This window comes from Cervus canadensis, chromosome 18, assembly GCF_019320065.1.
Source record: "Cervus canadensis isolate Bull #8, Minnesota chromosome 18, ASM1932006v1, whole genome shotgun sequence".
Taxonomy (NCBI): Eukaryota; Metazoa; Chordata; class Mammalia; order Artiodactyla; family Cervidae; genus Cervus; species Cervus canadensis.
In genome coordinates, this window is record NC_057403.1 from 12,145,278 (window position 1) to 12,160,252 (window position 14,975).

The 14,975-nt window shown below is 45.3% G+C and overlaps 2 protein-coding genes across 5 annotated transcripts in view; both read left to right on the forward strand.

Annotated features, from left to right (window-relative positions):
• LOC122420022 (zinc finger protein 28 homolog) overlaps window positions 1–14,975 on the forward strand; it is a 47,718-nt gene that overhangs the window by 28,801 nt on the left and 3,942 nt on the right. The gene's annotated exons all lie outside the window — the stretch shown is intronic.
• On the forward strand, window positions 6,315–14,972 carry LOC122420056. The gene is made up of 4 exons (XM_043434791.1): window positions 6,315–6,804; window positions 8,124–8,496; window positions 8,760–8,907; window positions 12,573–14,972. Exons 1-4 carry the CDS (start codon window positions 6,629–6,631, stop codon window positions 12,809–12,811), a joined length of 936 nt encoding a protein of 311 aa, XP_043290726.1. The 5' UTR covers window positions 6,315–6,628; the 3' UTR covers window positions 12,812–14,972.

The following is a 14,975-nucleotide window of genomic DNA, read 5'->3' on the forward strand; positions in this document are numbered from 1 at the left end:
GTTCACTTTCCCATGTTTCAAGGGTGCACGGTTTAGTGCTTTCATTAGGGTTTCATTCACCAGTTAGTTCACTTTCCCGTGTTTCAGCGGTGCATGTTTTCGTGCTTCCATTAGAGTTTCTTTCACCAGTGAGTTCCCTTTCGTGTGTTTCAGCGGAGCTCGCTTTAGTGGTTTCATTAGGGATTCATTCACAGTGAGTTCACTTTCCCGTGTTTCACCGGTGCACGGTTTAGTGGCTTCATTAGGGTTTCATTCACCATTGAGTTCACGTTCCCATGTTTCAGCGGAGCGCGGTTTAGTGGTTTCATTAGAGTTTCATTCCACAGTGAGTTCACTTTCCCGTGTTTCAGCAGAGCACGGTTTGGTGGCTTGATTAGGGTTTCATTCACCATTGAGTTCACTTTCCCATGTTTTAGCGGAGCGCAGTTTAGTGGTTTCATTAGCGTTTCATTCCACAGTGAGTTCACTTTCCCGTGTTTCCGCGGAGCTCGCTTTAGTGGTTTCATTAGTGTTTCCTTCACCTGTGAGTTCACCTTCCCGTGTTTCAGCCGTGCACGGGTTAGTGCTTTCAGTAGGGTTTCATTCCACAGTGAGGTCACTTTCCCGTGTTTCAGCGGTGCTCGGTTTTTTGGTTTCATTAGGGTTTCATTCACCTGTGAGTTCACTATCCCGTGTTTCAGCGGAGCACGGTTTAGTGGTTTCATTAGGGTTTCATTCACCTGTGAGTTCACTTTCCCGTGTTTCAACAGAGCACGGTGTAGTGGTTTCATTAGCGTTTCATTCGACAGTGAGTTCAGCTTCCCGTGTTTCTGTGGAGCCCGCCTTAGTGGTTTCATTAGTGTTTCCTTCACCTGTGAGTTCACTCTCCCGTGTTTCAGCGGTGCACGGTTTTTTGGTTTCATTAGGGTTTCATTCACATGTGAGTTCACTCTCCCATGTTTCCCCAGGGCACGGTTTAGTGGTTATTAGGGTTTCTTTCCCTGTGGGTTCTCTTTCCCGTGTTTCCACAGGGCTCGGTTTCATTGTTTCATTGGGGTTTCATTCAACCGTGAGTTCACTTTCCTATGGTTCAGCAGTGCGCGGTTTATTGCTTTCTTTAGTATTTCATTCACCAGTCAGTTCACTTTCCCACCAGTCAGTTCACTTTCCCATGTTTCAGCAGAGAACTGTTTAGTGGTTTCATTAGGGTTTCATTCACAGTGAGTTCACTTTCCCGTTTTCAGCGGACACGGTTTAGTAGTTTCATTAGTGTTTCATTCACCTGTGTGTTCACTTTCCAATGTTTCAGCCATGCCCGTTTTAATGGTTGTTGTAGGGTTTCATTCAACAGTGTGTTCACTTTCCTGTGTTTCAGCGGTGCATGGTGTTTTGGTTTCATTAGGGTTTCATTCACCTGTGAGTTCACTCTCCCGTGTTTCCGCTGAGAACGGTTTAGTGGTTTCATTAAGGTTTCTTTCACCTGTGACTTCTGTTTCCCGTGTTTCGTAGGGCACAGTTTCGTTGATTCATTGGGGTTTATTTCAACAGTGAGTTCACTTTCCCGTGTTTCAGCAGAGATCTGTTTAGTGGTTTCATTAGGGCTTCATTCTCCAGTGAGTTCACTTTCCCGTGTTTCAGCGGAGCACGGTTTAGTGGTTTCATTAGGGTTTCATTCACCTGTGAGTTCACTTTCCCGTGTTTCAGCGGAGCACGGTTTAGTGGTTTCATTAGGGTTGCATTCACCTGTGAGTTCCCTTTCCCGTGTTTCAGCAGAGCACGGTGTAGTGGTTTCATTAGAGTTTCATTCCACAGTGAGTTCACTTTCCCGTGTTTTAGCAGAGCACGCCTTAGTGGTTTCATTAGTGTTTCCTTCACCTGTGAGTTCACTTTCCCGTGTTTCAGCCATGCACGGTTTAGTCCTTTCAATAGGGTTTCATTCCACAGTGCGTTCACTCTCCCGTGTTTCAGCGGTGCACGGTTTTTTGGTTTCATTAGGTTTTCATTCACATGTGAGTTCACTCTCCCGTGTTTCCGCAAGGGATGGTTTAGTGGTTTCATTAGGGTTTCCTTCACCTGTGAGTTCACTTTCCCGTGTTTCAGCGGTGCTCTGTTTTTTGGTTTCATTAGGGTTTCATTCACCAGTGAGTTGACTTTCCCGTGTTTCAGCAGAGCACACTTTAGTGGTTTCATTAGCGTTTCATTCCACAGTGAGTTCAGCTTCCCGTGTTTCAGTGGAGCACGCCTTAGTGGTTTCATTAGGGTTTCATTCACCTGTGAGTTCACTTTCCCGTGATTCAGCAGAGCACGGTTTAGTGGTTTCATTAGGGTTTCATTCCACAGTGAGTTCACTCTCCCGTGTTTCAGCGGTGCACGGTTTTTTGGTTTCAGTAGTGTTTCATTCACATGTGAGTTCACGCTGCCGTGTTTCCGCAGGGCACGGTTTAGTGGTTTCATTAGGGTTTCTTTCACCTGTGGGTTCTCTTTCCCGTGTTTCCGCAGGGCACGGTTTCATTGTTTCATTGGGGTTTCATTCCACAGTGAGTTCACTTTCCCGTGTTTCAGCGGAGATCGGTTTAGTGGTTTCATTGGGGTTTCATTCTCCAGTGAGTTCACTTTCCCGTGTTTCAGCGGTGCACGTTTTAGTGGTTTCATTGGGGCTTCATTCAACAGTGAGTTCACTTTCCTATGGTTCAGCAGTGCTCGGTTTATTGCTTTCTTTAGGATTTCATTCACCAGTCAGTTCACTTTCCCGTGTTTCAGTAGAGACCTGTTTAGTGGTTTCGTTAGGGTTTCATTCACCAGGGAGTTCACTTTCCCGTGTTTCAGCGGAGCACGGTTTAGTGGTTTCTTTAGGGTTTCTTTTCCCAGTGAGTTCACTTTCCCGTGTTTCAAAAGACCACGGTTCCGTGGTTCCATTAGTGTTTCATTCAACATTGAGTTCACTTTCCCGTGTTTCCGCACGGCACGGTTTAGTGGTTTCGTTAGTGTTTCCTTTACCTGTGATTTCACTTTCCCGTGTTTCAGCCGTGCACGTTTTAGTGGTTGTTGTAGGCTTTCATTCACCAATGAGTCACTTTCCCGTGTTTCAGCGGTGCGCGGTTCAGTGGATTCATTAGGGTTTCATTCCACAGTGAGTTCACTTTCCCGTGTTTCAGCGGTGCATGGTGTCATGGTTCCATTAGGGATTCATTCACCTGTGAGTTCACTTTCCCATGTTTCAAGGGTGCACGGTTTAGTGCTTTCATTAGGGTTTCATTCACCAGTTAGTTCACATTTGAGTTCACTTTCCCGTGTTTCAGCGGTGCACGTTTCAGTGGTTCATTAGGGTTTCATTCCACAGTGAGTTCACTTTCCCGTGTTTCAGCAGAGCACGGTTTAGTGGCTTCATTAGGGTTTCATTCACCATTGAGTTCACTTTCCCATGTTTCAGCGGAGCGCGGTTTAGTGGTTTCATTAGAGTTTCATTCCACAGTGAGTTCACTTTCCCGTGTTTCCGTGGAGCTCCCTTTAGTGGTTTCATTAGTGTTTCCTTCACCTGTGGGTTCACCTTCCCGTGTTTCAGCCGTGCACGGTTAGTGCTTTCAGTAGGGTTTCATTCCACAGTGAGGTCACTTTCCCGTGTTTCAGCGGTGCTCTGTTTTTTGGTTTCATTAGGGTTTCATTCACATGTGAGTTCACTCTCCCGTGTTTCTGCAGGACACGGTTTAGTGGTTTCATTAAGGTTTCTTTCACCTGTGAGTTCTGTTTCCCGTGTTTCCGCAGGGCACTGTTTCGTTTTTTCATAAGGGTGTTTTTCAACAGAGAGTTCACTTTCCGGTGTTTCAGCAGAGATCGGTTTAGTGGTTTCATTAGGGTTTCATTCTCTAGTGAGTTCACTTTCCCGTGTTTCCGTGGAGCACGGTTTAGTGGTTTCATTAGGGTTTCATTCACCAGTTAGTTCACTTTCCCGTGTTTCAACAGAGCACGGTGTAGTGGTTTCATTAGCGTTTCATTCGACAGTGAGTTCAGCTTCCCGTGTTTCTGTGGAGCCCGCCTTAGTGGTTTCATTAGTGTTTCCTTCACCTGTGAGTTCACTTTCCAATGTTTCAGCCGTGCCCGTTTTAGTGGTTGTTGTAGGGTTTCATTCAACAGTGTGTTCACTTTCCTGTGTTTCAGCTGTACATGGTGTTTTGGTTTCATTAGGGTTTCATTCACCTGTGAGTTCACTCTCCCGAGTTTCCGCTGAGAACGGTTTAGTGGTTTCATTAAGGTTTCTTTCACCTGTGACTTCTGTTTCCCGTGTTTCGTAGGGCACGGTTTCGTTGATTCATTGGGGTTTTATTCAACAGTGAGTTCACTTTCCCGTGTTTCAGCAGAGATCTGTTTAGTGGTTTCATTAGGGCTTCATTCTCCAGTGAGTTCACTTTCCCGTGTTTCAGCGGAGCACGGTTTAGTGGTTTCATTAGGGTTTCATTCACCTGTGAGTTCACTCTCCCGTGTTTCAGCGGAGCACGGTTTAGTGGTTTCATTAGGGTTTCATTCACCTGTGAGTTCACTCTCCCGTGTTTCAGCGGAGCACGGTTTTGTGGTTTCATTAGGGTTTCATTCACATGTGAGTTCACTCTCCCGTGTTTCCGCAAGGGACGGTTTAGTGGTTTCATTAGGGTTTCCTTCACCTGTGAGTTCACTTTCCCGTGTTTCAGCGGTGCTCTGTTTTTTGGTTTCATTAGGGTTTCATTCACCAGTGAGTTGACTTTCCCGTGTTTCAGCAGAGCACAGTTTAGTGGTTTCATTAGGGTTTCATTCTCTAGTGAGTTCACTTTCCCGTGTTTCCGTGGAGCACGGTTTAGTGGTTTCATTAGGGTTTCATTCAACTGTGAGTTCACTTTCCCGTGTTTCAACAGAGCACGGTGTAGTGGTTTCATTAGCGTTTCATTCGACAGTGAGTTCAGCTTCCCGTGTTTCTGTGGAGCCCGCCTTAGTGGTTTCATTAGTGTTTCCTTCACCTGTGAGTTCACTTTCCCGTGTTTCAGCAGTGCACGGTTTTTTGGTTTCATTAGGGTTTCATTCACATGTGAGTTCACTCTCCCATGTTTCCCCAGGGCACGGTTTAGTGGTTATTAGGGTTTCTTTCCCTGTGGGTTCTCTTTCCCGTGTTTCCACAGGGCTCGGTTTCATTGTTTCATTGGGGTTTCATTCAACCGTGAGTTCACTTTCCTATGGTTGATGAGTGCACGGTTTATTGCTTTCTTTAGGATTTCATTCACCAGTCAGTTCACTTTCCCATGTTTCAGTAGAGAACTGTTTAGTGGTTTCATTAGGGTTTCATTCACAGTGAGTTCACTTTCCCGTTTTCAGCGGACACGGTTTAGTAGTTTCATTAGTGTTTCATTCACCTGTGAGTTCACTTTCCAATGTTTCAGCCGTGCCCGTTTTAGTGGTTGTTGTAGGGTTTCATTCAACAGTGTGTTCACTTTCCTGTGTTTCAGCGGTGCATGGTGTTTTGGTTTCATTAGGGTTTCATTCACCTGTGAGTTCACTCTCCCGTGTTTCCGCTGAGAACGGTTTAGTGGTTTCATTAAGGTTTCTTTCACCTGTGACTTCTGTTTCCCGTGTTTCGTAGGGCACGGTTTCGTTGATTCATTGGGGTTTTATTCAACAGTGAGTTCACTTTCCCGTGTTTCAGCAGAGATCTGTTTAGTGGTTTCATTAGGGCTTCATTCTCCAGTGAGTTCACTTTCCCGTGTTTCAGCGGAGCACGGTTTAGTGGTTTCATAAGGGTTTCATTCACCTGTGAGTTCACTTTCCCGTGTTTCAGCGGAGCACGGTTTAGTGGTTTCATTAGAGTTTCATTCACCTGTGAGTTCACTTTCCCGTGTTTCAGCAGAGCACGGTGTAGTGGTTTCATTAGAGTTTCATTCCACAGTGAGTTCACTTTCCCGTGTTTCAGCGGAGCACGCCTTAGTGGTTTCATTTGTGTTTCCTTCACCTGTGAGTTCACTTTCCCGTGTTTCAGCCATGCACGGTTTAGTCCTTTCAATAGGGTTTCATTCCACAGTGAGTTCACTCTCCTGTGTTTCAGCGGTGCACGGTTTTTTGGTTTCATTAGGGTTTCATTCACATGTGAGTTCACTCTCCCGTGTTTCCGCAAGGGACGGTTTAGTGGTTTCATTAGGGTTTCCTTCACCTGTGAGTTCACTTTCCCGTGTTTCAGCGGAGCACGGTTTAGTGGTTTCATAAGGGTTTCATTCACCTGTGAGTTCACTTTCCCGTGTTTCAGCGGTGCATGGTGTCTGGTTCCATTAGGGATTCATTCACCTGTGAGTTCACTTTCCCATGTTTCAAGGGTGCACGGTTTAGTGGTTTCATTAGGGTTTCATTCGACAGTGAGTTCAGCTTCCCGTGTTTCTGTGGAGCCCGCCTTAGTGGTTTCATTAGTGTTTCCTTCACCTGTGAGTTCACTTTCCCGTGTTTCAGCGGTGCACGGTTTTTTGGTTTCATTAGGGTTTCATTCACATGTGAGTTCACTCTCCCATGTTTCCCCAGGGCACGGTTTAGTGGTTATTAGGGTTTCTTTCCCTGTGGGTTCTCTTTCCCGTGTTTCCGCAGGGCTCGGTTTCATTGTTTCATTGGGGTTTCATTCAACCGTGAGTTCACTTTCCTATGGTTGATGAGTGCACGGTTTATTGCTTTCTTTAGGATTTCATTCACCAGTCAGTTCACTTTCCCATGTTTCAGTAGAGAACTGTTTAGTGGTTTCATTAGGGTTTCATTCACAGTGAGTTCACTTTCCCGTTTTCAGCGGACACGGTTTAGTAGTTTCATTAGTGTTTCATTCACCTGTGAGTTCACTTTCCAATGTTTCAGCCGTGCCCGTTTTAGTGGTTGTTGTAGGATTTCATTCAACAGTGTGTTCACTTTCCTGTGTTTCAGCGGTGCATGGTTTTTTGGTTTCATTAGGGTTTCATTCACCTGTGAGTTCACTCTCCCGTGTTTCCGCTGAGAACGGTTTAGTGGTTTCATTAAGGTTTCTTTCACCTGTGACTTCTGTTTCCCGTGTTTCGTAGGGCACGGTTTCGTTGATTCATTGGGGTTTTATTTAACAGTGAGTTCAGTTTCCCGTGTTTCAGCAGAGATCTGTTTAGTGGTTTCATTAGGGCTTCATTCTCCAGTGAGTTCACTTTCCCGTGTTTCAGCGGAGCACGGTTTAGTGGTTTCATAAGGGATTCATTCACCTGTGAGTTCACTTTCCCGTGTTTCAAGCAGAGCACGTTTAGGGTGGTTTCATTAGTGTTTCCTTCCCTGTGAGGTTCACTTTCCGTGTTTCAGCCATTGCACTTAGTCCTTTCAAATAAGGGTTTCATTCCCAGTGAGTTCACTTTCCCGTGTTTTAGCAAAGAGCACGCCTTAGTGTTTCAATTTGTGTTTCTTCACCTGTGAGTTCACTTCCCGTTTTTCAGCCATGCACGGTTTAGTCCTTTCAATAGGGTTTATTCCACAGTGAGTTCACTCTCCCGTGTTTCAGCGGTTGCACGGTTTTTTGGTTTTCATTAGGTTTTCAATTCACATTGAGTTCCACTCTCCCGTGTTTCCGCAAGGGACGGTTTAGTGGTTTTCATTGGGTTTCCTTCACCTGTGATTTCATTTCCCCGTGTTTTCGCGGTGCTTGTTTTTTGGGTTCATTGGGTTCAATTCACCAGTAGTTGACTTTCCCGTGTTTCAGTGGAGCACGCCTTAGTGGTTTCAATAGTGTTTCATTCACCTGTGAGTTCACTTTCCCGTGATTCAGCAGAGCACGGTTTAGTGGTTTCATTAGGGTTTCATTCCACAGTGAGTTCACTCTCCCGTGTTTCAACAGAGCACGGTTTAGTGGTTACATTAGGGTTTCATTCCACAGTGAGTTCACTCTCCCGTGTTTCAGCGGTGCACGGTTTTTTGGTTTCAATAGTGTTTCATTCACATGTGAGTTCACGCTGCCGTGTTTCCGCAGGGCACGGTTTAGTGGTTTCATTAGGGTTTCTTTCACCTGTGGGTTCTCTTTCCCGTGTTTCCGCAGGGCACGGTTTCATTGTTTCATTGGGGTTTCATTCAACAGTGAGTTCACTTTCCCGTGTTTCAGCGGAGATCGGTTTAGTGGTTTCATTGGGGTTTCATTCTCCAGTGAGTTCACTTTCCCGTGTTTCAGCGGTGCACGTTTTAGTGGTTTCATTGGGGCTTCATTCAACAGTGAGTTCACTTTCCTATGGTTCAGCAGTGCTCGGTTTATTGCTTTCTTTAGGATTTCATTCACCAGTCAGTTCACTTTCCCGTGTTTCAGTAGAGACCTGTTTAGTGGTTTCGTTAGGGTTTCATTCACCAGGGAGTTCACTTTCCCGTGTTTCAGCGGAGCACGGTTTAGTGGTTTCTTTAGGGTTTCTTTTCCCAGTGAGTTCACTTTCCCGTGTTTCAAAAGACCACGGTTCCGTGGTTCCATTAGTGTTTCATTCAACATTGAGTTCACTTTCCCGTGTTTCCGCACGGCACGGTTTAGTGGTTTCGTTAGTGTTTCCTTTACTTGTGATTTCACTTTCCCGTGTTTCAGCCGTGCACGTTTTAGTGGTTGTTGTAGGCTTTCATTCACCAATGAGTCACTTTCCCGTGTTTCAGCGGTGCGCGGTTCAGTGGATTCATTAGGGTTTCATTCCACAGTGAGTTCACTTTCCCGTGTTTCAGCGGAGCATGGTGTCATGGTTCCATTAGGGATTCATTCACCTGTGAGTTCACTTTCCCATGTTTCAAGGGTGCACGGTTTAGTGCTTTCATTAGGGTTTCATTCACCAGTTAGTTCACTTTCCCGTGTTTCAGCGGTGCATGTTTTCGTGGTTCCATTAGGGTTTCTTTCACCAGTGAGTTCTCTTTCGTGTGTTTCAGCGATGCACGGTTTAGTGGTTTCATTAGGGTTTCATTCACATGTGAGTTCACTCTCCCGTCTTTCTGCAGGACACGATTTAGTGGTTTCGTTAAGGTTTCTTTCACCTGTGAGTTCTGTTTCCCGTGTTTCCGCAGGGCACTGTTTCGTTTTTTCATAAGGGTGTTTTTCAACAGAGAGTTCCCTTTCCGGTGTTTCAGCAGAGATCGGTTTAGTGGTTTCATTAGGGTTTCATTCTCTAGTGAGTTCACTTTCCCGTGTTTCCGTGGAGCACGGTTTAGTGGTTTCATTAGGGTTTCATTCACCTGTGAGTTCACTTTCCCGTGTTTCAACAGAGCACGGTGTAGTGGTTTCATTAGCGTTTCATTCGACAGTGAGTTCAGCTTCCCGTGTTTCTGTGGAGCCCGCCTTAGTGGTTTCATTAGTGTTTCCTTCACCTGTGAGTTCACTTTCCCGTTTTTCAGCGGTGCACGGTTTTTTGGTTTCATTAGGCTTTCATTCACATGTGAGTTCACTCTCCCATGTTTCCCCAGGGCACGGCTTAGTGGTTATTAGGGTTTCTTTCCCTGTGGGTTCTCTTTCCCGTGTTTCCACAGGGCTCGGTTTCATTGTTTCATTGGGGTTTCATTCAACCGTGAGTTCACTTTCCTATGGTTGATGAGTGCACGGTTTATTGCTTTCTTTAGGATTTCATTCACCAGTCAGTTCACTTTCCCATGTTTCAGTAGAGAACTGTTTAGTGGTTTCATTAGGGTTTCATTCACAGTGAGTTCACTTTCCCGTTTTCAGCACACGGTTTAGTAGTTTCATTAGTGTTTCATTCACCTGTGAGTTCACTTTCCAATGTTTCAGCCGTGCCCGTTTTAGTGGTTGTTGTAGGGTTTCATTCAACAGTGTGTTCACTTTCCTGTGTTTCAGCGGTGCATGGTTTTTTGGTTTCATTAGGGTTTCATTCACCTGTGAGTTCACTCTCCCGAGTTTCCGGTGAGAACGGTTTAGTGGTTTCATTAAGGTTTCTTTCACCTGTGACTTCTGTTTCGCGTGTTTCGTAGGGCACGGTTTCGTTGATTCATTGGGGTTTTACTCAACAGTGAGTTCACTTTCCCGTGTTTCAGCAGAGATCTGTTTAGTGGTTTCATTAGGGCTTCATTCTCCAGTGAGTTCACTTTCCCGTGTTTCAGCGGAGCACGGTTTAGTGGTTTCATTAGGGTTTCATTCACCTGTGAGTTCACTTTCCCGTGTTTCAGCGGAGCACGGTTTAGTGGTTTCATTAGGGTTGCATTCACCTGTGAGTTCCCTTTCCCGTGTTTCAGCAGAGCACGGTGTAGTGGTTTCATTAGAGTTTCATTCCACAGTGAGTTCACTTTCCCGTGTTTTAGCAGAGCACGCCTTAGTGGTTTCATTAGTGTTTCCTTCACCTGTGAGTTCACTTTCCCATGTTTCAGCGGAGCACAGTTTAGTGGTTTCATTAGTGTTTCCTTCACCTGTGAGCTCACTTTCCCGTGTTTCAGCTGAGCACGGTTTAGTGGTTTCATAAGGGTTTCATTCACCTGTGAGTTCACTCTCCCGTGTTTCAGCGGTGCACGGTTTTTTGGTTTCATTAGGGTTTCATTCACATGTGAGTTCACTCTCCCATGTTTCCCCAGGGCACGGTTTAGTGGTTATTAGGGTTTCTTTCCCTGTGGGTTCTCTTTCCCGTGTTTCCGCAGGGCTCGGTTTCATTGTTTCATTGGGGTTTCATTCAACCGTGAGTTCACTTTCCTATGGTTGATGAGTGCGCGGTTTATTGCTTTCTTTAGGATTTCATTCACCAGTCAGTTCACTTTCCCATGTTTCAATAGAGAACTGTTTAGTGGTTTCATTAGGATTTCATTCACAGTGAGTTCACTTTCCCGTTTTCAGCGGACACGGTTTAGTAGTTTCATTAGTGTTTCATTCACCTGTGAGTTCACTTTCCAATGTTTCAGCCGTGCCCGTTTTAGTGGTTGTTGTAGGGTTTCATTCAACAGTGTGTTCACTTTCCTGTGTTTCAGCGGTGCATGGTGTTTTGGTTTCATTAGGGTTTCATTCACCTGTGAGTTCATTCTCCCGTGTTTCCGCTGAGAACGGTTTAGTGGTTTCATTAAGGTTTCTTTCACCTGTGACTTCTGTTTCCCGTGTTTCGTAGGGCACGGTTTCGTGATTCATTGGGGTTTTATTCAACAGTGAGTTCACTTTCCCGTGTTTCAGCAGAGATCTGTTTCGTGGTTTCATTAGGGCTTCATTCTCCAGTGAGTTCACTTTCCCGTGTTTCAGCGGAGCACGGTTTAGTGGTTTCATAAGGGTTTCATTCACCTGTGGGTCCTTTTCCCGTGTTTCAGCAGAGCACGGTTTTGTAGTGGTTTCAATTAGGGTTTCATTTTCACCTTTGAGTTCACTTTTCCCGTGTTTCAGCAGAGACTGGTGTAGTGGTTTCATTAGAGTCATTCTCCAGTGAGCTTCACTTTCCCGGTTGTTTCAGCGGAGCCACGCCTAGTGGTTTCATTTAGTGTTTCCTTCACTGTGATTCACCTTCCCGTGTTTCAGCCCGTGTACACGTTAGGCTTCAGTAGGGTTTCATTCCACAGTGAGGTACTTTCCCGTGTTTCAGCGGTGCTCTGTTTTTTTGGTTCATTAGGGTTCATTCACATGTGAGTTCACTTCCCGTGTTCTGCAGGACACGATTTAGTGGTTTCATTAGGGTTTCTTTCCACCTGTGGAGTTCTGTTTCCGTGTTTCCGCAGGGCACTGTTTTCGTTTTTCATAAGGTGTTCAACCGAGAGTCACTTTCCCGTGTTTCAGCGGTGCACGGTTTTTTGGTTTCATTAGGGTTTCATTCACAGTTGAGTTCACTCTCCCATGTTTCCCCAGGGCACGGTTTAGTGGTTATTCGGGTTTCTTTCCCTGTGGGTTCTCTTTCCCGTGTTTCTGCAGGGCAGGGTTTCATTGTTTCATTGGGGTTTCATTCAACCGTGAGTTCACTTCCCTATGGTTGATGAGTGCACGGTTTATTTTAGGGTTTCATTCACCAGTCAGTTCACTTTCCCATGTTTCAGTAGAGAACTGTTTAGTGGTTTCATTGGGGTTTCATTCACAGTGAGTTCACTTTCCCGGATTTCAGCGGAGCACGGTTTAGTGGTTTCATTAGGGTTTCGTTTACCTTTGAGTTCAATTTCCCGTGTTTCGGCAGAGGACAGTTTAGTGGTTTCATTAGGGATTCATTCACCAGTGAGTTCACTTTCCCATGTTTGAGCGGTGCCCGGTTCAGCGGATTCATTCGGATTTCTATCCACAGTGAGTTCACTTTCCCGGATTTCAGCTGAGCACGGTTTAGTGGTTTCATTAGGGTTTCATTCACCTGTGAGTTCACTTTCCCGTGTTTTAGTGGTGCAGGGTTCCTTGGTTCCATTAGGGTTTCATTCACCAGTGAGTTCACTTTCCAGTGTTTCAGCGGTGCATGGTGTCATGGTTCCATTACGGATTCATTCACCAGTGAGTTCACTTTCCCGTGTTTCAGTGGTGCACAGTTTAATGATTTCCTGAGGGTTTCATTCACCAGTGAGTTCACTTTCCCGTGTTTCAGCGGTGCATGTTTTCGTGGTTCCATTAGGGTTTCTTTCACCAGCGAGTTCCCTTTCGTGTATTTCAGCGGTGCACGGTTTAGTGGTTTCATTAGGGTTTCATTCACCAGTGAGTTCACTTTCCCGTGTTTCAGCGGTGCAGGTTTTAGTGGTTTCATTGGGGCTTCATTCAACAGTGAGTTCACTTTCCTATGGTTCAGCAGTGCACAGTTTACTGGTTTCTTTAGGATTTCATTCACCAGTGAGTTCACTTTCCCGTGTTTCAGCGGTGCATGGTTCAGTGGATTCATTAGGGTTTCATTCCACTGTGAGTACACTTTCCCGTGATTCATTGGTCATGATTTAGTGCATTCATTAGCGTTTCATTCCACAGTGATTTCACTTTCCCGTCATTCAGCGATGCACGGTTTAGTGGTTTCATTAGGGTTTCATTCACCTGTGAGTTCTCTTTCGCGTGTTTCAGCGGTGCACGTTTTAGTGCTTTCATTGGGCTTTCATTCAACAGTGAGTTCACTTTCCCTTGTTTCAGCGGAGCACGGTTTAGTGGTTTCATTGGGGCTTCATTCAACAGTGAGTTCACTTTCCTATGGTTCAGCAGTGCACGGTTTACTGCTTTCTTTAGGATTTCATTCACCAGTGAGTTCACTTTCCCGCGTTTCTGCGGTGCCCGGTTTAGTGGATTTATTAGGGTTTCATTCCACAGTGAGTTCACTTTCCCGTGATTCAGCAGTGCTCAGTTTAGTGGTTTCATTATGATTTCATTCACGAGTGAGTTCACTTTCCCCTGTTTCAGCAGGGCACAGTTTAGTGGTTTCATTAGGGTTTCACTCACCTGTGAGTTCACTTTCCTGTGGTTCAGCGAAGCACGGTTTAGGGGTTTCATTAGGCTTTCAATCACCTGTGAGTTCACTTTCCCGTGGTTCATAGGATCACGATTTAGTGGTTTCATTAGGCTTTCATTCACCTGTGAGTTCACTTTCCCATGGTTCATCGGTTCATAGTTTCGAGGTTTCATTAGGGTTTCATTCACCAGTGAGTTCACTTTCCCGTGTTTCAGCGGAGCACGGTTTAGTGGTTTCATTAGTCTTTCCTTCACCTGTGTGTTCACTTTCCCGTGTTTCAGCTGTGCACGGTTTAGTGGTTGTTGTAGGGTTTCATTCACCAGTGAGTTCACCTTCCCGTATTTCAGCATGCATGCTTTAGTGATTTCATTAGGTATTCATTCACTTGTCAGTTCACTTTCCCATGTTTCAGCGCTGCACGGTTCAGTGGATTCATTAGGGTTTCATTCCACAGTGTGTTCACTTTCCTGTCATTCAGCGGTGCACGGTTTAGTGGTTTCTTTGGGGTGTCATTCACCATTGAGTTCAGTTTCTCATGTTTTAGCGGTGCTTGGTTTCGTGGTTCCATTACGGTTTCACTCACCAAGTAGCTCACTTTCCCATTTTTCTGCGGTGCCCGGTTTAGTGGATTCATTAGGGTTTCATTCCACAGTGAGTTCAGTTTACCGTGTTTCAGCAGTGCTCGGTTTAGTGGTTTCATCATGATTTCATTCACGAGTGAGTTCACTTTCCCCTGTTTCAGCAGGGCATGGTTTAGTGGTTTCATTAGAGTTTCATTCTCCTGTGAGTTCACTTTTCTGTGTTTCAGCAGAGCACGGTTTACTGGTTTCATTAGGCTTTCATTCACCTGTGAGTTCACTTTTGCGTGTTTCAACAGAGCACAGTTTAGTGATCTCAATAGGGTTTCATTCTCCAGTGAGTTCACTTTTCCGTTATTCAGAGGTGCACGGTTTAGTGGTTTCATTACGGTTTCATCCACCAGTGAGTTCACTTTGCCTGGTCGCAGCGGTGCACAGTTTCGTGGGTTTTTAGGGTTTCATTCACCATTGAGTTCACTTTCCCATGTTTTAGCGGTGCATGCTTTCGTGGTTCCATTAGGGTTTCTTTCACCAGTGAGTTCCCTTTCGGGTGTTTCAGCGGTGCACGGTTTAGTGGTTTCATTAGGGTTTCATTCAACAGTGAGTTCACTTTCCCGTGTTTCAGCGGTGCACGGTTTAGTGGTTTCATTAGGGTTTCGTTTATCTTTGAGTTCACTTTCCCGTGTTTCAGCAGAGGACTGTTTAGTGATTTCATTAGGGATTCATTCACCAGTGAGTTCACTTTCCCATGTTTGAGCGGTGCACGGTTCAGCGTATTCATTAGGGTTTCATTCCACAGTGAGTTCATTTTCTCGTGTTTCAGCGGTGCCCGGTTTAGTGCTTCCATTAGGGTTTCATTCACCAGTAAGTTCACTTTCCCGTGTTTCAGTGGTGCACAGTTTAGTGGTGTCTTTAGGGTTGCCTTCACCAGTGTGTTCACTTTCCCGTGTTTCAGCAGTGCACATTTTTGTCGTTTCTTTATGGTTTCCTTCACATTGAGTTTCTCCACAGTTTCCCTTTTAGTAGATTCCTGTTTTCCCCCGTGTACAATAAAGTACGTGTATTTGTTGTTTATCTCCTTGGTATCTTT